This window comes from Saccoglossus kowalevskii, chromosome 1 (genome assembly GCF_978046115.1).
Source record: "Saccoglossus kowalevskii chromosome 1, keSacKowa6.1, whole genome shotgun sequence".
NCBI lineage: Eukaryota > Metazoa > Hemichordata > Enteropneusta > Harrimaniidae > Saccoglossus > Saccoglossus kowalevskii.
In genome coordinates, this window is record NC_140641.1 from 25,120,179 (window position 1) to 25,144,602 (window position 24,424).

At 34.3% G+C, this 24,424-nt stretch overlaps 1 protein-coding gene across 4 annotated transcripts in view; it reads right to left on the minus strand.

Moving 5' to 3' along the window:
• Positions 1-3,286: 3,286 nt before the first annotated feature.
• The window catches only part of LOC102808666 (zinc phosphodiesterase ELAC protein 2-like), a 40,696-nt gene continuing 19,558 nt past the window's right edge, over positions 3,287-24,424 (minus strand). For 2 of the 4 annotated variants that reach the window (XM_085499968.1, XM_085499981.1), the window contains 11 exons: positions 14,839-14,986; positions 13,929-14,020; positions 12,938-13,291; positions 12,538-12,676; positions 11,898-11,936; positions 10,593-10,702; positions 10,044-10,131; positions 9,010-9,130; positions 8,656-8,734; positions 8,399-8,549; positions 6,614-7,472 (listed from right to left, as the gene is read on the minus strand). In XM_085499968.1, the coding sequence (XP_085356094.1) occupies positions 7,341-7,472; positions 8,399-8,549; positions 8,656-8,734; positions 9,010-9,130; positions 10,044-10,131; positions 10,593-10,702; positions 11,898-11,936; positions 12,538-12,676; positions 12,938-13,291; positions 13,929-14,020; positions 14,839-14,986 (1,453 nt within the window). In that variant the 3' untranslated portion in view covers positions 6,614-7,340. Of the gene's footprint in view, positions 6,421-6,613; positions 7,473-8,398; positions 8,550-8,655; positions 8,735-9,009; positions 9,131-10,043; positions 10,132-10,592; positions 10,703-11,897; positions 11,937-12,537; positions 12,677-12,937; positions 13,292-13,928; positions 14,021-14,838; positions 14,987-24,424 lie in introns of those variants that run through there. The other 2 variants (XR_014929671.1, XM_085499975.1) reach the window with 2 other exon arrangements.

Below are 24,424 nucleotides of genomic sequence, written 5' to 3' on the forward strand. Positions count from 1 at the left end.
GGTTCACACTTGGCGTTTTCTGTTGTAACACAGCATTTATATTTTTCAGTGATAGATCAGATGTACACAGTGATATAGCACTTGGATTATTTCATGAGTTGAAATGTCTAGACCTTTTGTATTTGTAAATTGGATGAAGGAAATAAAACTAATAAAGTGTACACATGGGTTTTAATGCAACAAATTCCCACACTTAATGTTTGAAGAGTTCTACTAACTAGTGGTCTATAGATATCTAGCTACTCCAAGTTAGTAGCCAGATTTTTAGCTCTGCTGTCTACTTTGTTGAGCGAAGCTTATCATGAGTGACTGTCCGTGTCAATGTTTTACTTTTTCGACTTCTTAAAAACTACAAGCATGATTGCTTTGATACTTGGTGTATATCTTCCTTGGGTAGTCCAATTGTTTTGATATTACATATATAGGTACTACATGTGGAGCTCTCTCAGATTTGTTCATTTTGTAATGATTTCTCTAATTTTGATGAATATTTTTGGTTAAAAGTGATATTTATTTCTTGTTAAAAAGCACAATCATTTGTGGTGAAAAATGATATTTTTGAAGTCTTGTTGCATTGATACTATGCATATTGTTCATTTTCTTTAATTGAAATGTGCATTGCTAACAGCGGAGCTATCTCAGCCGAGAGGCTGCTTGTTGATATTTGTATCCATATGCATCCCCTATGTAAAATGTACGTGAACTCCCTTTTACATTATTGTATATTAGCCGGTGAGGGCCTACTCGCACGTACTTTTCAGGATAAGTGTGCAAATACAAGAACCAAAACTGTTGGCATTACTAATATGCACATTGAACTGGCATATACTATTTTATATGGAGACAAAAGTGCAAAGTTTATAAATGACCAGGACAATATGGGATTTGTGAATGCAACAAATTTGAAGTTTCCAGTAACAGGCAAATAGTTGATAGGCAGGAAGTTTTTTTTAAATTTTTTTTGGGTCATTTCTTATAGTTTACATCCAACTTGGTTTTCTCGATACTATGACTTGCCACAAACTGGCCAATGAACAAAACATTTCACCTTCCATGGTTCATATTTGATCGTCTTTGTTCTTGCTGGGCATTATCTCAATATTGCCACCTAGATACAAAGTCAACTTCAGGAACCATGACTGTTTTGTGACCTTCATATATTATGTACCCTATAAAAGATTGATTGGATTGGGTGTCGGTGAGTGGCAGTGCATCGTTTACGTTGGAGCTCCGTATCTTTCCTGAATTTTGCCGAATTTGAGACACGATCGGTAGGATCTGACAACGTTTCCATCTAACGAGGTATATAGTGACATGTTTTGATGATGGGTGTGGATGTGATTACCTATAGAACAAGAATAGGCAGATTTAGTGGCGGGAAACTGAGTAAAGGTGACGGTACTTTCGCCATATTGGTAGTGACCTATTGTTCTCTATTGTTATGTGGTAAAACAACATTAGCAGTTCGGACATGCCTATTCTGTCTCTTAGTAATTGGTAATGTGGAAGTGAACCCTGGTCCAAACTATGGTGACTCGGATGAGGTCGGTGGAGGTGCACGCAGAAATTTGAGAAGTAAATCGAATTTAGACGACCCAGTACGACAGGACATTAAACAACTAAAGGACACAATGGAAGGTCAATTGCGGGGCATTTCCAATGTATTAGAAAACATAAATAAGCGCTTTGAGCTGTTTGAAGGGAGAATGAATAATATAGAAGACGACATGGTTACTATGCGTGAAGATATTGATAGATTAAGGAGGAACAGTAGCCATGAAATGAGCGAAAATTTAGGGTCCGAGCTAAAACAGATGCACGATATGATGAAGGAAATGAGAGATGACTACGATGATTTGGATAACAGAACAAGAAGATGTAATTTGATTTTCTCTGGTGTTAAGCAAGATCAGAGAAATGAAACATGGGAACAATCCGAGATAAAGGTGAGGGAAATTGGGAATAGACAGGGAGATAGGAATTGAAAGAGCGCATCGTATTGTTAATGGACCAGTGGTGGCCGGGGCAAAGCTAATTGCAACTAAATTTAATGATTATAAAGATAAAGAAGAAATAAGGAAAAACGCATACAAACTGAAAGGGTCTGATATTTTTATTCAAGAAGACTTTTCAAAACGAATTCGCATGAAAAGAAAGAAACTATTTGCATATCGCGACTCGTTGTTACAAGATGACCGGAGTAATAAAGTTACCGTACGCTATGATAAGCTAATTGTATACAAACCATCCGGTGTTCGATTGGTTTACATCTATGACGAAGCTAGCCAAGCTGTTAAACAACTACGCCAACACAATAGCTAAGAATGTGGCCAAGGCTCAAACTTACGAGGTGCACATGCAGCAATATCTTTTATGTCATGGAATGTGCATGGTCTATTATGTAAACAAGATGACACAGATTTTCATTGTTTTTGTAATAATTTTGATGTATTTAGTTTACTTGAAACATGGTGTATTGATATAGATGATGTAAATTTGTTTTCTGGTTATGTAGCATTTAATTGTCCCGCTGTGAAGTTTAAGAACCGGGGAAGAGCAAGTGGCGGTGTCGTCACTTATGTTAAAAAAAGTTATTTAAAAGGGGTTAAACGAATGCTTCCTGAAACCACGGGGGCGGTGATTTTGTTATTAGATAGTCTATTTTTTGGTTTTGAAAATGACATTTTGCTTGTTTCTGCATATGTCCCTCCAGAAGGCTCAACGTGGTATTTACAGAATGATGACGTAATGGATGGTATAATTAAACTTGAAAATGACGTGGTAAATTCTTTGTCACAATGTAATGCTGGTGATATTAGCATAATAATGGCTGGGGATTTCAATGCTAGAACCGCATCTGACCCTGATTACATGTTACATGATGATGCTCGTTATAGCATTGGAATCGATCCTAATTATATGCAGTGTGATTTTGATATTCCACGCCATTCTAGGGACCTTACCCGTAATAATTTTGGCATTTCACTTCTGTCTATGTGCAAACACCTGTCTGTATGTATGTTAAACGGCAGAAAAGAGCCTGGTGAATTCACGTGTATTGCAAATGATGGTAGAAGTGTAGTCGACTACGCCCTGGTATCCCTGGATTTGTATGGCTATGTGACATCCTTCACAATACCAGTCAGGAGTGAGTCTGACCATTTTCCACTTTGTTATAAACTTAGAATTTCTGGTGTACTTAATTCAGACGAAAATTCGATCGGAAATAATTCCATTGTGAAATTTCGTTGGAACAACGAACTATTGCAAATTTATAAAACACGTGTTCTGGAGAAAACTGCTGAAATTAATTTATTGACTAATCAACTCGGGGCTCATAATTTAAATGAAACAGTTACACAATTTACAGATATTTTAAAAGAATCGGGAGAAATTATGCAAGTACAGATCCCTAACAAAAGATTATCTTCACACAGACAAAATAAACAACCATGGTATGATGAGGAATGTCGCATGGCAAAATTATATAAACTTTCCCGTTTACGTCGATATCGTGATACTGGTCGTGAGATTGATTTAAATAACTACAGAAGTGCCCGTAATTCATTTCGCTCACTGGTGAGAAAAAAGAAACATACATATAACGAAAAATTGCAGGATACAATTAGAGAAAACATAACAAGTGAAAAATGTATCTGGGAAACTATTAGAAAGAATAAGAGTAAAAATCAAACATCTATAATCCCATTACAAGATTGGGCCATGTACTTCGAAAAACTGTATAACCAGGATTCATGTAACAATAACATAGATCGAGAGCATCTTACTGAAGTTAAAAACTTTCTGTATAGTTTTGATCCGCATTCTACAGAATTTGGGGAAACTGACACATCATTGAATGTGCCAATAACGAATGAAGAAATTATTCAGTCAATACATAAACTTAGAAATGGCAAATCTGCAGGTCCTGACCTTTTAATCGCTGAATTTTTTAAATTTTCATGTGATGTGTCGATAACATTTTTGAATGCCCTTTTTAACTTAATTTTTAATACCGGTATCTTTCCGGAAGGTTGGTCAAAAGGTATTATTATTCCTATCCACAAGAAAAACAGTCGAAATGATCCCGGTAACTATAGAGCTATATCACTCATGAGTATATTTGGAAAAATCTTCACCAGTATCATTGAAGCACGACTATCAAAATGGGCAAGGGTTTTTGATATAATCCCAGAGACACAGGCTGGATTTAGGGAGGGCTATTCAACTATTGATCAAATATTTACATTATATGCCATAATTCAGAAACAGTTAGCCAGGAAAGGGGGGAAATTGTATTGCCTCTATATAGATTTCCAGAAGGCATTCGACTCTGTTAACAGGGATTTTTTATTGTTTAGACTGGCCAATAATGGTATCAACGGGAAAATGTATGTAATTTTACAAAGTATTTATAAAGACGTCAAATCATGTGTTCGTGAAGGAGGAGTCACTTCGAGATTCTTTGAATTGAAGAATGGGGTTCGACAAGGGTGCATGATCAGCCCTATTTTATTCTCATTTTACATTAATGAGCTACAAAGCATGTTGGATGACTCTGGGTATAGAGGAATACAATTGATCCCGAACGACATGTTAGAGTTGTTTTCATTATTGTATGCTGACGACATTGCTTTATTTTCAAATTCTGTTTTGGGCTTGAAAAGACTAATTAGTATATTGTATGAGTTTACAAACAAGTGGGATCTAAATATCAACTTAAATAAAACTAAAATTGTAGTATACAGAAATGGGGGATATCTCAGTAAATATGAAAAGTGGTACTTCGGGAACAAGCAACTTAGTACTGTTAGTTCATATGAATACTTGGGATTGGTAATGTCATGTAAATGCTCTTTTAATATTACCACAGAAAATTTAGCTATAAAAGGCAAAAAGAAATTGATTGCAATCAAAAGATACTTAGGAAATATGCAATGTTTTAAAGCAGACTTGTATTTTAAGATTTTTGACACATTAATTCAACCAGTACTTACATATGGGTCTGAAATTTGGGGATATGGTCAATATCAACATTTAGAAAGTGTACATACATCTTATTGTAGGCAATACCTCGGTGTAGGTAAAAATGCTCCAACTTGTACAGTATTAGGGGATTGTGGGAGGCTACCCTTATTTTGTTACCATGTTAAACGATGTGTGAAATATTGGTTAAAAATTACTAGCATGGATGAAAACAGATTACCCCAGAAAGCTTACCGGATGCTACTTTCACTGGACGAAAAAGGACAAAGGTCATGGGCCACAGAAATTAAAGAACTGCTATTTAAATATGGATTTGGTTATGTCTGGTTTAATCAAGGGGTGGGGGACTCTGATATGTTCTTGTATAAAGTTTGTGAAAGGGTCAAAGATACTGGAATTACAGATTGGTATATAGACGTTTGTTCTGTCGAAAAAACGCAGTATTATAGGCAATACAAAACAAATTTTGGGATTGAAAACTATGTGTCATTGCCACAATTAAAATTGCGCAGAGCAATAGCAAGATTAAGATGTGCGTGCCATCCCTTAGAAATAGAAAGAGGCAGACATAATAATATCCCTAGGGAGAGCCGTATTTGTCATTTGTGCCTGCAAGAAATTGATGATGAATATCATTTTTTACTAAAATGCACTGCATGGGACACAATTAGGAAAAAGTATCTTCCAAATGAGACACAACCCCCAAATTTGAATACTCTAGTACAACTATTAAGTTCCTCTCAAAGCCAAATCATTAACTCTTTGGCTCTATTTATTTATAAGTGTTTTTTAATCAAAGATCAAATGAGAATAACCTAATAAGCTTGTATGTATATATATATTAATATCCCCATCACATTATTATATAGGGCTTATATTTTGTATTGACACACTCTTCATCTATATTTTCATACATATTTTGTAATGTAAATTTATTTCTTGTCAATAATTAATTTGCATGATTGTAATGGGCCGGAGGCCATTATACAATTAATAAAAAATTATTATAATACCCTATAAAATTATTATACCAAGTGCAACAACACTGCTTGCGTTCAAACTTAAAGACCAACATCTTCAACTTATCAGGAATGTCTGGTAGACTTTCAAACCTTGTTACATTTGAAATGTTGCGTCGTCCATCTACGATAAAACCTGAATCAACGGGTCTTGGAGGCTTACTTTCAATAGATTGCAGCAAAGTGGCTGCTCTGCTAAATACACATACCAACAGAATCAGTTGAACATGATTGGTTGATGTCATGGAAGTCTGATAATGCACTGGTATTGTGCATTGTTCAGATATTAGAACTTCACTCAGGTCTGTTGTGCATGACAATATTTCACTATTGTCAGAGTGTATACTTTGAGGTATTCTTGCAATAACCTTGTACATCTTTTCCTTCCACGGATACATCATGGGAATGCAGAAATCTAAAAAGTTTAGAACATAATTAGCAAACTTCTTTGTGTGGACTCCATTCAAACCCCGATTCAGCCACACTTGCACATTTGGAATTCAAATTTCCTTATATGGTAGGATGAAAATACCTAAAAATTACGTGCAAATTATGGTGACAGATGTATAATAATAAAACGTATTTTAAATACTGCATATAAACTATCCTGAATTATTAAAATACGATTTATTTTGACCATGGAAACACCTCTGTATAAATTTACTTCGACACATGTGCTACTAACAGAGCAAATAAAGTATATGAACAGTGTACACAATGACATTTGTGCAACCGAGGGAAACGTATATATTCAATTATGCATTAATACAGTTTTGGGATCTGAATTGTAGAATTTAAGTACTCAAAATCATGTCAGAAATACATGTAGTTGACGATCGTTTTGTTAATACTTTTGAATAGTATTCTATGAAACATGGACATCTCTGTTACTGCAGTAATTTGTAACGAGGACGAATCCTCAAATATATCCAAAATTGTACAAATTCTTACCACCAAATATGTCATATAAGTCCTAAGACTCTGATAAAGATACGAATTATGAATAATCTTTAAATTAAGGTCAAGCTCATTGGGCTATTGAATTAAAAATAATAGTTCAATAAATAATCTTTCGAATTTATCTCCAATACGTTTGTACATTTACCAAACTTTCAAAATTACAGTGGAGCAATTTGTTGCTTACTGTATTGAGCATGCTTGTAAATGTGCTGCAGACTTGGTATGTTCACAGTTCGAGCTACTATGAGACTTGTAGACGTTTATGGCTGTGGCTACTGTAAGACTCGCATGATGCGTGTGTTGTCAATATTTAAATATGTACCCTCATTTGTAAGGTAACCAAATTATATGGGTATTGATGCATGCCCTCATAGTTCATTCAGCAAGAGCTCGCTCCCTCTGTGTACGCTTGAAAGTTCTTTCCTCCATCTCCATAATGGCCTCCAGAAACAGGCATTGTAATACAGGTACAAGTTGTGGTAATATCGGTAAATCTTCAATCGTTACCTGACAAATAAAGACAATTATTGTTGTATACAACTGCATATGATGTTGCTGAATAGTTTATTTTAACTTATCAGAAAAAATGTAATTTAGTAAAAATGTTTTTGTCCTTGCAACATATGGTTGCATACAATTTTTCAGACAAAGTTGCAAAGTACTGATACAACATGAATGGTGAAAATAATGCAATAGCTATAACCTAATATGCCCATCATGTGCAAACATATACTAATAAAGATAAAATATCAGTCTACAATGTATTTTTTCAAAAAGAAAAACGGGGTTGTAATTTGATTACCCGGTATAATACTGAAGCTGTACTTTCATGCATTCATCTTCAAAACTTTACTAAATGAGTACATTTTGACACAAAACTTCGTACAAGTATGCTCTGACATAATATAAGTAACCGATTACCTCAATTTTTTTGTCTTGAAAGTCATGTGAAACTTATATAAATGACATGTTAAAAAGCGAAATGGAACAATTTTTATTCCATGAAATAGCACAACATATGTGTGCCATTATAGACAGGCATGTACCTTGCTGTCATTTATTGATGGATTATACACTTTACTTTTGACATTTTTGTATTTCCTCGTGCAACAGTTCATGAGGCAAAGCAGGAAGTACTTGCTTTGGATTTGTTTTTTCCACTAAAAGTCCATATTTTGGGAGTAAATTAACACCAATAAACGGTCATAAAAAGAAAAACGGCTTGACAAGCATTAGTATGCCATTATGACTCGTTTTAGTAAAAACTTTTAAAAAAATCAATCAAGGCATGTCTCAGCTGTACAGACAAGGAACCCGAAATATACATGTAAGTCTCTTAAAACAAAAACATGACACTGAATAGATGATTGCCTAATACTAAACGTGCAGTATTGTATTATGTTGCATTCATGATATGACACAGAATACCTTACCTTCATATGGTCAAATGCAATACCAGTTTTCTGTGTTCTATCATCTTTTGCATCAATAATTGGTATTTTTGGATAACGTTGACTAAAATGTGTCAATAAAACAAATTTGGCTTTCATTTGATTGCTGATATCTATGGCTTGTGACATAGTACTGAAAGTAAACAAAGAAATTACACTTATGAATTTAAGACTTAGGTGTTAGGGTTGGTTAACCATTTACAATATTTGTTACAGACTTTCTGAAATTTAATTGTTACCTGTGTCTTTTATCGAGTGCTTCGTCCTCTAAACCGTCTTCGAAAGTAGATTCATGTATTAAAATATCAGCATTCATACCTTGCAAAAAAGTATTGAGGTGTAATAAGTGTGCGGACAATAACATGTTCCTAGTCAACACTAATTAATAGGAAGCTGACTTTGTGCAACAATGAAGCAGAATCGCACATGAATAAATATCTTTTTCAACACTATAATCTCTTTAAATAATGAGAATAAATAGAGTGAACGGTAAAGTAAGTATTAATTAAATACTAAGTGTATGTACTGTATACGATAGTTTTAATTTCAAGTCATTCAACACAATAATTACTTGAATATTTGCTGATGCTTACCTATATCTACTAACCCATTACAAGGCATAGTATCTCCTGAATATACAATCTTCCACCCATCTCTATGTGTGATGGCAAGCCCATGTGGTTGAGCAAAATGATTCACAGTCACAGTCTCCATCTATTATTAAATAGTATACAAATAACACTAAATAATTATGCATGAAGGCTCATTGTATGGCCAAAAGATTTTCATGTTACAATTGTAACAAATTGCCTGCGGACGACACTGTGATGTATGTTACATTGAAACTATGTACCGGTACTTTCCGAGTTATACCATTTATGTGACACTGCCATCTACATTGCCATTGAGGAATTTAGTTAGTGGACAAGACAACATGACAATCATTACTTTACAGGTATGACATACTATCAGAGGTACATTACTTGGCGTTTGCAAGTAGTGTGACATGATACCAAAATCCCATTTCAATCTCGCTCTCGCATAAGCGTTCCCAATTCTGAACAATGCGAATGCGCATGCCCAAGGTAACTAGGATACTGGGAGGTCCAGGTGGATCAAAATGACGGATTACGAGAACTATATTTTCTGCACATTTTCGATATATTACATTTTTGCACTATGATAGTGGTAAAACATGTTTTATTACAAACCTTGAACATTGATGTATTTTATGTCAGAAGGTCGTAGCATCAGTCTCGCTATCTACGAGAAGAAACTTGAATGGGATCTTGACATGTCACAATACCGTACTATGTGTGTTGCAAACCCCAACTAAAGAACCACTGATACTATTTATATCACATATCCATGAAGGTATCCAGAAAGCAATGCGTTGAATGGCTGCCATTTTAAGTGACAATAAAAATGCATGCTAAAAACACAAAGGCTCATGGGTAAACACATGTTTGTAAATAACGACATGCCATGGCTGTCTGCCATATGCGCAGGTGATAACTCTCTCGCTTAAACTTTTACTACTATATATGCGTATTTTTCAAAATGGCCACCACCTTGAATTATGAAGACAAAGGATACATATTAAACATACAAAACTTGGAGACCATACCTTTTCTAGGTTCAACTGTGTGTGCAGCAACTCCTCGTTTTCTCCTTTGTCTTTTGAAAAAGGAAGTAGATTTCTACACGGAATTATTCTGAAAGAACAACGAAAACTTTGTTATTTGTTTAGGTAACAACTTGTTCTGAGCTTAGATTAGCTTACTCGGTTCATTGTAGAACTCTCTGTCATATGACCGATTGTTGCATTTATACTTGTTTCTGTTGGTAAGCATATGTGTAAACCATTATTTTATATACATGATGTACCAGGTATAACAATTTTGTAAATACTACAGTTTGTACAAAGATATCTTGTTGATGCCATACTTTATACAAAAAGAATCATGTAAAAACTATATACTTTGTACAAAAAGAACTTTGTAAAAACCACAGTTTTTTTCCAAACTTTCGGAATTAGGAGCTTCTATCATTTTATGTAATTGATGACTTAATGTCTAATGTGAGGAAGAAATCATTCAGTTAACATTGTCTATGAGAAAAAAATATATATAAATAAATTATTAAATATAATCAATATAAAGAAATATACTCTTACCTTACATTGTCTAGGATTTTATGGAATAATCTTTCATATAAATTAAGAAAATGTATAAGTTGAGCGGGTAATACAAGATTTAATGGAGTGACATCGCCACCAAGAGCAACCTGCAAATTAATCAAGAGACAATTCAGATGTTGAAAGTGAGAATACAAGTAATATAATATACTACATCAGTCACAATATTGCAATAGAATCATACTGCACACATAGCTAGTGAGAAACATACAGGTACTATCAAACCTGGATTGGTGATCACCACTATATAATGACCATAGTGACCAATTTTTAATAGGTAGTTCTAAGGTACCGGTTTATCATAAAAGCAACCTTTCTATAAAGACCACCTGTCTTGTGTTATCACCCTTTCAGCAATATTCTTGCAGATTCACCTTTGTTTAGATACCAACATAATAATGAGCATTCTGTTTTTTTAATTTCCTCAAGTCAACTTCTTTGATTTTGATTTTATGTCCAACCTCCTGTCTATAAAGATCATTTTAACCAAGTCTCCTTTGTGGTCACTATACACAGGTTTAACTGTAGTATATGTATTCACAAACATCATAGACAAATCTCCAATAGGAACATACAACACACATAGCTAGTGAGAAATATACAGGTAGTACGCATACAATGTACCGGTACTATATTCCAGTCATTTCTAGAATTGAAGCATATGGGCACATACAGTTATCACAAATATCACACACGAACAGTATCCAAATATTTATAACATGAATATTTCAAGCAAGAAGTGTACAATTGCAAGACCAAAAAACACAAGACAACAATCAAAATGTCTGACAAATAAACCAGCGAGCAAATTATGGTGTATGTTCAGTTATATCCAAGACGTGTTTCATTGAAAAGAGCTTTTTTTTATAACTTAAAATATTATAGTATACATCAAACATGAGATAAATAAACTTTTATTAACCCTTCTGAGCACCAAAGTAAACTTCTATCACCCTTTACAAAAACATAATCCCACATCACTTTTCCACAACTTTAAGATCAAAACTATGTGGAAAATTATATCCATTTGGTTTGAAATTAACAAAGAAATTTTAAAAAAAATTCATTAAAATGTTTAAAATTTTACACCAACCAACAGAATGATGGTGAAAAATTCTGGTGCTCGAAGGGTTAACTGACAAATATTGAAGATTAAATAATCCACAAACGAGTGCCAGAGATTAATATACATGAAATATCTTTTATAATAATGCAAATAGATATATAACTTGTTGAACATTGTGAGGGATAAAGAACTTTGAAATTGTATTGAATTATACTCACCATATATTTTTTTCGTTCAATTAATAAACTTATCAGACCCTGTATAAGAACCAACACTCATGTTAATTAAAAAAACTTTACAACAAAAAATAGCCACTAGTCAACCATAATGAATCATACTAGACAAAATTGTTCAAATAAATAATGTACTTGTCTGCACAAAAGATGCATGCAAGCACTTTAGTCAGAGTTCAGAATCCAGACAAAATCCATGTATAACTACATGCCCAAGATCTAACTTCAGAGCAGTAGAACAGTTTGCTTTTTGCTTATCAGCCATCTTGAATAAGAATTTAACACAAGATTTTGGTCTTCATCTAAACAGGGACTAATAGCAAGTTATATGTTATCATGCCACGTTCCATGCTTGTTGAAGTATTAGTAAAAGAAATGATAAGCCAGAAAGTGTGAATACTGTGGGTTTAAATTTCGCTTATTTACCATTTTAGGCATATTCAGTGGGTTTTAAATTCACGGTTTGATTATTTAGATAATGTGTTCTATGTTAAATTTTACATATTCACTGAGTTTTTATTAAGCGCATTTTCCAGTCAGCGAAATAAGCAAAATTAAAACGCAGTAAATAATTAATCCCTTTACAGTTATTAATGACGATACAAGAAGATTTGTGTCTACTTACCATATGATGATCTGCATGTAAATGAGAAATATATATACATTGTATTCGTTGCATTATATCTAGGGTTTGGTTGCCATAGTGACGGTACAGCTGTCCAAAAGTCCCTTCTCCACAGTCCATTAAAACAGATGTATCATTACTGCAATGTAAATAGTGATAGTGATGTCATGGACAAAAATATAAATCAAAGATGAATTAGAAAGGTATATGTACCAAGTTTTATTGGAATGCATAGATTGATGAGGTTCTTCACCCATTAAATGCCACCGAGTCTGACCACCTAAAATCAAAACTGAACCAAGAAGTAGAAAACACAGGACAACAATAGGAGAGTAAGCAGCATTCAAACACTCTGAGTCCTTTCAGAATTGTAAATAATTTCATATATCTCGCCACTTACCTCATATTAAGCAGTATTGAACTAACGTTTCTTGCGTTGCTAGGCATTGCTGATCCCGTACCGAAAAATACAACTTCTGGATATTTCACTGAAGTTACAATATTATCTACTTCACTAGTTGTTTCTGAATCATTAGGTTCAGTGACATTATTACTCGCTGACTCTACACAATTAGTCCTTTGCATTTCAGTTTTTACTGTGTCACTCTCATCAGTACCAGTAAGCTCACTAGTATTAGAAGAGTTGACATGATGTGAAAGAGTTTTCCTGAGATCTTTGAGTTTTTCTGTAAATCCTGGTATCATGTGGACATCTTTTTCGATTTGTTCTCTTGTTACAGTTGGAATTCCACTTCTAAGATGACAATTGAAACATGTGTAGATGATTATTATGTTCATGGCAAAGTAATCTAGCAGTATTTCTCTTTTGTTCTTTTATGTTGAGCTCTGTGATACCATGTTTACCCAGGGTATACATCTACTGTACAATTTAAATACAGGCTGAATATCTACAATTGTAACAATTATAGTACTGTTTATTTAAATACAGATATTAACTGATGAAGATGCATGACAAATTACACAAACTCGCATGTATAGTACATTACATGACAGTTTCCATTCCCACACACTAGTGTCATAAGATCTGTATTAGAAGCTCCATCCAGTTTTTTTGAGCAATTGAAAACCAAAAATTCACTTGTTTTCACATGCTTAAATGCTCCAATAGAAGCTATATCCCAATGTTCTAATACTGATTATATAGTGCTGTCAATATATCAACTGACAGTTGTTATAGCAGTGAAAGTGTGGCCATCACATTCTTAATGACATTGCATTTGATTTACATGGTTATTAATAGCGAAAATATTCAGAATACAGTGGAGAGTGAGTAACTAGTGGATTTAATACCCAGGCTTATATTCAGTGTCCTTAAGCAAGGAGCTACCTTTAGTAAAATAGATTTCTAGAATGATGCTAAGAAATCATACCTGTCCCATCTGCTATGTGGTCTCAGGTGATATTTCATTAAACATTCTGCCTTTGTTATAAGACCATTGTCAACTTTCATTTCACTCTGTAACTAGAGAAATACAACTTCAGTGTAATGTGCTGCTGTATTACAAGGTCATGGGCTCCTATTACATTCACTTCCTTTTACTTTTATTCATAGTTATTAATATATACGATAATAATAAGGAAAAAGATATATAAGTTGTACTTCTAATTTCCATATATGAAATATATGTAAACTTTCATACATCACCTGCTGAAAGCCTACACATATAGCCTATATGAATGGCATGTAATGGCATCAGGAAGTGAATTGTTGGTAAGTACCAGGACAGTTTTCTGTGGTACTTGGGCAATATATTGTATTATTATACATCTGTCACTGTAACGCCATAACTTACAGCACGCAGTAATTTTGCGGTATCACACAGGGTATTTTAATCCTACCATATTAGGAAATGCGAATTCCAAATATGAAATGATTACGTGCATAAACGTTCTCTAATAATAAAAACAAACATGGCTGCCACAAGGGTTTGACTGGACTCCACACAAAGAAGTTTGCTGATTCTGTTCCAAACTTTTTGGATTTCGGCATTCCCATGATGTATCCTTGGAAGGAAAAGATGTATAATAATAAGGTTATTACGAGGATACCTCAAAGTATGCACTCGGACAGTACGTTGTTGCATCGACCTCCACTGCGCGTCGGTCGATACTCTCACTGTACTGTCTTCGAGTATACTTTGAGGTATCCTCGTTATAACCTCATATTATAACACATATCATATATCACATATATCAACTACAGCTGGATTGGAGAGTAACATGGGGGATGGCTCCCATATTTCTGTACTACTAGAATAGGTAGCATTATATGACACTTACGGGTTGGATATCCGTATACTGCCCTTTCAAATCAGGAAATATTTGGGGGCATATCATATTCAGCTTGTTTTGTAATAACCAGGATTTATTTAAACCATGACTTTCACTTTCACTGTTCATCACTAAGTGATCTGTTTTTTCACCAAATCTGTAAGAAACAAATCAGTATATTAACTGTAACAAATCCATGCTTGATTAAATTGTTTACTTTTTTTCAATTTTGAATTGTTTACATTACATGTTGTACATATACAAGATGTTAAAATAGACAACTGTATGAAAATGACTGAGATTCTATTCAGACAGAACGTTGATGGTGATACGTTATGGCATGTTGGTATCACAGTAATAAATTGGAATTGTAGTTAATTACTTTACTAATCGTTTTCTCATTTAGAATACTAGTCTGACAATGTGCATTTGTTTACACACTGTTCTATGACAAATAATATAAAAAGATGACCTACTCTCTTTACACAGGTTTTCTGTTAGAATATTTACCAGACTTTAAGTGCATTTGCGCTATAATGCAGTTTCCTCTAACAGGTATCTATGCTAAAATGTCTATAATGCAGCCAGTCTTGAATTGCTATAATGCAATCCTATTTCCTATCATGTGTGCATCAGAAGTTTTTTGGTCATAATGCTATAATGCAACGCATTCACACACAGTGTAATGCTAAAATGCCTATCATGGGTTATAATGTTATAATGCAATGCATTCACACACAGTGTAATGCTAAAATGCCTATCATGGGTTATAATGCTATAATGCAATGCATTCACACACAGTGTAATGCTAAAATGCCTATCATGGGTTATAATGCTATAATGCAATGCATTCACACACAGTGTAATGCTAAAATGCCTATCATGGGTTATAATGTTATAATGCAACGCATTCACACACAGTGTAATGCTAAAATGCCTATCATGGGTTATAATGCTATAATGCAATGCATTCACACACAGTGTAATGCTAAAATGCCTATCATGGGTTATAATACTATAATGCAATGCATTCACACACATTGTAATGCTAAAATGCCTATCATGGGTTATAATGCTATAATGCAACGCATTCACACACAGTGTAATGCTAAAATGCCTATCATGGGTTATAATGCTATAATGCAACGCATTCACACACAGTGTAATGCTAAAATGCCTATCATGGGTTATAATGCTATAATGCAATGCATTCACACACAGTGTAATGCTAAAATGCCTATCATGGGTTATAATGCTATAATGCAATGCATTCACACACAGTGTAATGCTAAAATGCCTATCATGGGTTATAATGCTATAATGCAATGCATTCACACACAGTGTAATGCTAAAATGCCTATCATGGGTTATAATGCTATAATGCAATGCATTCACACACAGTGTAATGCTAAAATGCCTATCATGGGTTATAATGCTATAATGCAACGCATTCACACACAGTGTAATGCTAAAATGCCTATCATGGGTTATAATACTATAATGCAATGCATTCACACACAGTGTAATGCTAAAATGCCTATCATGGGTTATAATGCTATAATGCAATGCATTCACACACAGTGTAATGCTAAAATGTCTATCATGGGTTATAATGCTATAATGCAACGCATTCACACACAGTGTAATGCTAAAATGCCTATCATGGGTTATAATGCTATAATAATGCAATGCATTCACACACAGTGTAATGCTAAAATGCCTATCATGGGTTATAATGCTATAATGCAATGCATTCACACACAGTGTAATGCTAAAATGCCTATCATGGGTTATAATGCTATAATGCAATGCATTCACACACAGTGTAATGCTAAAATGCCTATCATGGGTTATAATGCTATAATGCAATGCATTCACACACAGTGTAATGCTAAAATGCCTATCATGGGTTATAATGCTATAATGCAATGCATTCACACACAGTGTAATGCTAAAATGCCTATCATGGGTTATAATACTATAATGCAATGCATTCACACACAGTGTAATGCTAAAATGCCTATCATGGGTTATAATGCTATAATGCAATGCATTCACACACAGTGTAATGCTAAAATGCCTATCATGGGTTATAATGCTATAATGCAATGCATTCACACACAGTGTAATGCTAAAATGCCTATCATGGGTTATAATGCTATAATGCAACGCATTCACACACAGTGTAATGCTAAAATGCCTATCATGGGTTATAATGCTATAATGCAATGCATTCACACACAGTGTAATGCTAAAATGCCTATCATGGGTTATAATGCTATAATGCAACGCATTCACACACAGTGTAATGCTAAAATGCCTATCATGGGTTATAATGCTATAATGCAATGCATTCACACACAGTGTAATGCTAAAATGCCTATCATGGGTTATAATGCTATAATGCAATGCATTCACACACAGTGTAATGCTAAAATGCCTATCATGGGTTATAATGCTATAATGCAATGCATTCACACACAGTGTAATGCTAAAATGTCTATCATGGGTTATAATACTATAATAATGCAACGCATTCACACACAGTGTAATGCTAAAATGCCTATCATGGGTTATAATGCTATAATGCAACGCATTCACACACAGTGTAATGCTAAAATGCCTATCATGGGTTATAATGCTATAATGCAACGCATTCACACACAGTGTAATGCTAAAATGCCTATCATGGGTTATAATGCTATAATGCAATGCATTCACACACAGTGTAATGCTAAAATGCCTATCATGGGTTATAATGCTATAATGCAACGCATTCACACACAGTGTAATGCTAAAATGCCTATCATGGGTTATAATGCTATAATGCAATGCATTCACACACAGTGTAATGCTAAAATGCCTATCATGGGTTATAATGCTATAATGCAACGCACTAACACACAATGTAATGCTAAAATGCCTATCATGGGTTATAATGCTATAATGCAACGCATTCACACACAGTGTAATGCTAAAATGCCTATCATGGGTTATAATGCTATAATGCAATGCATTCACACACAGTGTAATGCTAAAATGCCTATCATGGGTTATAATGCTATAATGCAATGCATTCACACACAGTGTAATGCTAAAATGCCTATCATGGGTTATAATGCTATAATGCAATGCATTCACACACAGTGTAATGCTAAAATGCCTATCATGGGTTATAATGCTATAATGCAACGCACTAACACACAATGTAATGCTAAAATGCCTATCATGGGTTATAATGCTATAATAATGCAACTCATTCACACACAGTGTAATGCTAAAATGCCTATCATGGGTTATAATGCTATAATGCAATGCATTCACACACAGTGTAATGCTAAAATGCCTATCATGGGTTATAATGCTATAATGCAACGCACTAACACACAGTGTAATGCTAAAATGCCTATCATGGGTTATAATGCTATAATAATGCAACTCATTCACACACAGTGTAATGCTAAAATGCCTATCATGGGTTATAATGCTATAATGCAATGCATTCACACACAGTGTAATGCTAAAATGCCTATCATGGGTTATAATGTTATAATGCAATGCATTCACACACAGTGTAATGCTAAAAGGCCTATCATGGGTTATAATGCTATAATAATGCAACGCATTCACACACAGTGTAATGCTAAAATGCCTATCATGGGTTATAATGCTATAATGCAACGCATTCACACACAGTGTAATGCTAAAATGCCTATCATGGGTTATAATGCTATAATGCAATGCATTCACACACAGTGTAATGCTAAAATGCCTATCATGGGTTATAATGCTATAATGCAATGCATTCACACACAGTGTAATGCTAAAATGCCTATCATGGGTTATAATGCTATAATGCAATGCATTCACACACAGTGTAATGCTAAAATGCCTATCATGGGTTATAATGCTATAATGCAATGCATTCACACACAGTGTAATGCTAAAATGCCTATCATGGGTTATAATGTTATAATGCAATGCATTCACACACAGTGTAATGCTAAAAGGCCTATCATGGGTTATAATGCTATAATAATGCAACGCATTCACACACAGTGTAATGCTAAAATGCCTATCATGGGTTATAATGCTATAATGCAACGCATTCACACACAGTGTAATGCTAAAATGCCTATCATGGGTTATAATGCTATAATGCAATGCATTCACACACATTGTAATGCTAAAATGCCTATCATGGGTTATAATGCTATAATGCAATGCATTCACACACAGTGTAATGCTAAAATGCCTATCATGGGTTATAATGCTATAATGCAACGCATTCACACACAGTGTAATGCTAAAATGCCTATCATGGGTTATAATGTTATAATGCAATGCATTCACACACAGTGTAATGCTAAAATGCCTATCATGGGTTATAATGTTATAATGCAATGCATTCACACACAGTGTAATGCTAAAATGCCTATCATGGGTTATAATGCTATAATGCAATGCATTCACACACAGTGTAATGCTAAAATGCCTATCATGGGTTATAATGTTATAATGCAATGCATTCACACACAGTGTAATGCTAAAATGCCTATCATGGGTTATAATGCTATAATGCAACGCATTCACACACAGTGTAATGCTAAAATGCCTATCATGGGTTATAATGCTATAATGCAACGCACTCACACACAGTGTAATGCTAAAATGCCTATCATGGGTTATAATGCTATAATGCAACGCATTCACACACAGTGTAATGCTAAAATGCCTATCATGGGTTATAATGTTATAATGCAATGCATTCACACACAGTGTAATGCTAAAATGCCTATCATGGGTTATAATGCTATAATGCAATGCATTCACACACAGTGTAATGCTAAAATGCCTATCATGAGTTATAATGCTATAATGCAATGCATTCACACACAGTGTAATGCTAAAATGCCTATCATGGGTTATAATGTTATAATGCAATGCATTCACACACAGTGTAATGCTAAAATGCCTATCATGGGTTATAATGTTATAATGCAATGCATTCACACACAGTGTAATGCTAAAATGCCTATCATGGGTTATAATGCTATAATGCAATGCATTCACACACAGTGTAATGCTAAAATGCCTATCATGGGTTATAATGCTATAATGCAACGCATTCACACACAGTGTAATGCTAAAATGCCTATCATGGGTTATAATGCTATAATAATGCAACGCATTCACACACAGTGTAATGCTAAAATGCCTATCATGGGTTATAATGTTATAATGCAACGCATTCACACACAGTGTAATGCTAAAATGCCTATCATGGGTTATAATGCTATAATGCAACGCATTCACACACAGTGTAATGCTAAAATGTCTATCATGGGTTATAATACTATAATAATGCAACGCATTCACACACAGTGTAATGCTAAAATGTCTATCATGGGTTATAATACTATAATGCAACGCATTCACACACAGTGTAATGCTAAAATGTCTATCATGGGTTATAATACTATAATAATGCAACGCATTCACACACAGTGTAATGCTAAAATGCCTATCATGGGTTATAATGCTATAATGCAACGCATTCACACACAGTGTAATGCTAAAATGCCTATCATGGGTTATAATGCTATAATGCAATGCATTCATACACAGTGTAATGCTAAAATGCCTATCATGGGTTATAATGCTATAATGCAATGCATTCACACACAGTGTAATGCTAAAATGCCTATCATGGGTTATAATGTTATAATGCAATGCATTCACACACAGTGTAATGCTAAAATGCCTATCATGGGTTATAATGCTATAATGCAATGCATTCACACACAGTGTAATGCTAAAATGCCTATCATGGGTTATAATGCTATAATGCAATGCATTCACACACAGTGTAATGCTAAAATGCCTATCATGGGTTATAATGCTATAATAATGCAACGCATTCACACACAGTGTAATGCTAAAATGTCTATCATGGGTTATAATACTATAATGCAACTCATTCACACACAGTGTAATGCTAAAATGCCTATCATGGGTTATAATGCTATAATGCAACGCATTCACACACAGTGTAATGCTAAAATGCCTATCATGGGTTATAATGTTATAATGCAATGCATTCACACACAGTGTAATGCTAAAATGCCTATCATGGGTTATAATGTTATAATGCAATGCATTCACACACAGTGTAATGCTAAAATGCCTATCATGGGTTATAATGCTATAATAATGCAACGCATTCACACACAGTGTAATGCTAAAATGTCTATCATGGGTTATAATACTATAATGCAACTCATTCACACACAGTGTAATGCTAAAATGCCTATCATGGGTTATAATGCTATAATAATGCAACGCATTCACACACAGTGTAATGCTAAAATGCCTATCATGGGTTATAATGCTATAATAATGCAATGCATTCACACACAGTGTAATGCTAAAATGCCTATCATGGGTTATAATGCTATAATGCAACGCATTCACACACAGTGTAATGCTAAAATGCCTATCATGGGTTATAATACTATAATGCAATGCATTCACACACAGTGTAATGCTAAAATGCCTATCATGGGTTATAATGCTATAATAATGCAATGCATTCACACACAGTGTAATGCTAAAATGCCTATCATGGGTTATAATGCTATAATGCAACGCATTCACACACAGTGTAATGCTAAAATGCCTATCATGGGTTATAATGCTATAATGCAACGCATTCACACACAGTGTAATGCTAAAATGCCTATCATGGGTTATAATACTATAATGCAATGCATTCACACACAGTGTAATGCTAAAATGCCTATCATGGGTTATAATGCTATAATGCAATGCATTCACACACAGTGTAATGCTAAAATGCCTATCATGGGTTATAATGCTATAATGCAATGCATTCACACACAGTGTAATGCTAAAATGCCTATCATGGGTTATAATGCTATAATGCAATGCATTCACACACAGTGTAATGCTAAAATGCCTATCATGGGTTATAATGCTATAATGCAACGCATTCACACACAGTGTAATGCTAAAATGCCTATCATGGGTTATAATGCTATAATGCAACTCATTCACACACAGTGTAATGCTAAAATGCCTATCATGGGTTATAATGCTATAATAATGCAATGCATTCACACACAGTGTAATGCTAAAATGCCTATCATGGGTTATAATGTTATAATGCAACGCATTCACACACAGTGTAATGCTAAAAGGCCTATCATGGGTTATAATGCTATAATAATGCAACGCATTCACACACAGTGTAATGCTAAAATGTCTATCATGGGTTATAATACTATAATGCAACTCATTCACACACAGTGTAATGCTAAAATGCCTATCATGGGTTATAATGCTATAATAATGCAACTCATTCACACACAGTGTAATGCTAAAATGCCTATCATGGGTTATAATGCTATAATAATGCAATGCATTCACACACAGTGTAATGCTAAAATGCCTATCATGGGTTATAATGTTATAATGCAATGCATTCACACACAGTGTAATGCTAAAATGCCTATCATGGGTTATAATGCTATAATAATGCAACGCATTCACACACAGTGTAATGCTAAAATGTCTATCATGGGTTATAATGCTATAATAATGCAACGCATTCACACACAGTGTAATGCTAAAATGCCTATCATGGGTTATAATGCTATAATGCAACGCATTCACACACAGTGTAATGCTAAAATGCCTATCATGGGTTATAATGCTATAATGCAACGCATTCACACACAGTGTAATGCTAAAATGCCTATCATGGGTTATAATGCTATAATGCAATGCATTCACACACAGTGTAATGCTAAAATGCCTATCATGGGTTATAATGCTATAATGCAATGCATTCACACACAGTGTAATGCTAAAATGCCTATCATGGGTTATAATGTTATAATGCAATGCATTCACACACAGTGTAATGCTAAAATGCCTATCATGGGTTATAATGCTATAATGCAATGCATTCACACACAGTGTAATGCTAAAATGCCTATCATGGGTTATAATGCTATAATGCAATGCATTCACACACAGTGTAATGCTAAAATGCCTATCATGGGTTATAATGCTATAATGCAATGCATTCACACACAGTGTAATGCTAAAATGCCTATCATGGGTTATAATGCAATGCATTCACACACATTGTAATGCTAAAATGCCTATCATGGGTTATAATGCTATAATGCAACGCATTCACACACAGTGTAATGCTAAAATGCCTATCATGGGTTATAATGCTATAATGCAATGCATTCACACACAGTGTAATGCTAAAATGCCTATCATGGGTTATAATGCTATAATGCAATGCATTCACACACATTGTAATGCTAAAATGCCTATCATGGGTTATAATGCTATAATGCAACGCATTCACACACAGTGTAATGCTAAAATGCCTATCATGGGTTATAATGCTATAATGCAATGCATTCACACACAGTGTAATGCTAAAATGCCTATCATGGGTTATAATGCTATAATGCAACGCATTCACACACAGTGTAATGCTAAAATGCCTATCATGGGTTATAATGCTATAATGCAATGCATTCACACACAGTGTAATGCTAAAATGCCTATCATGGGTTATAATGCTATAATGCAATGCATTCACACACAGTGTAATGCTAAAATGCCTATCATGGGTTATAATGTTATAATGCAATGCATTCACACACATTGTAATGCTAAAATGCCTATCATGGGTTATAATGCTATAATGCAATGCATTCACACACAGTGTAATGCTAAAATGCCTATCATGGGTTATAATGCTATAATGCAATGCATTCACACACAGTGTAATGCTAAAATGCCTATCATGGGTTATAATGTTATAATGCAACGCATTCACACACAGTGTAATGCTAAAATGCCTATCATGGGTTATAATGCTATAATGCAATGCATTCACACACAGTGTAATGCTAAAATGCCTATCATGGGTTATAATGCTATAATGCAATGCATTCACACACAGTGTAATGCTAAAATGCCTATCATGGGTTATAATGCTATAATGCAATGCATTCACACACAGTGTAATGCTAAAATGCCTATCATGGGTTATAATGCTATAATGCAATGCATTCACACACAGTGTAATGCTAAAATGCCTATCATGGGTTATAATGTTATAATGCAATGCATTCACACACATTGTAATGCTAAAATGCCTATCATGGGTTATAATGCTATAATGCAATGCATTCACACACAGTGTAATGCTAAAATGCCTATCATGGGTTATAATGCTATAATGCAATGCATTCACACACATTGTAATGCTAAAATGCCTATCATGGGTTATAATGCTATAATGCAATGCATTCACACACAGTGTAATGCTAAAATGCCTATCATGGGTTATAATGCTATAATGCAACGCATTCACACACAGTGTAATGCTAAAATGCCTATCATGGGTTATAATGCTATAATGCAATGCATTCACACACAGTGTAATGCTAAAATGCCTATCATGGGTTATAATGCTATAATGCAATGCATTCACACACAGTGTAATGCTAAAATGCCTATCATGGGTTATAATGCTATAATA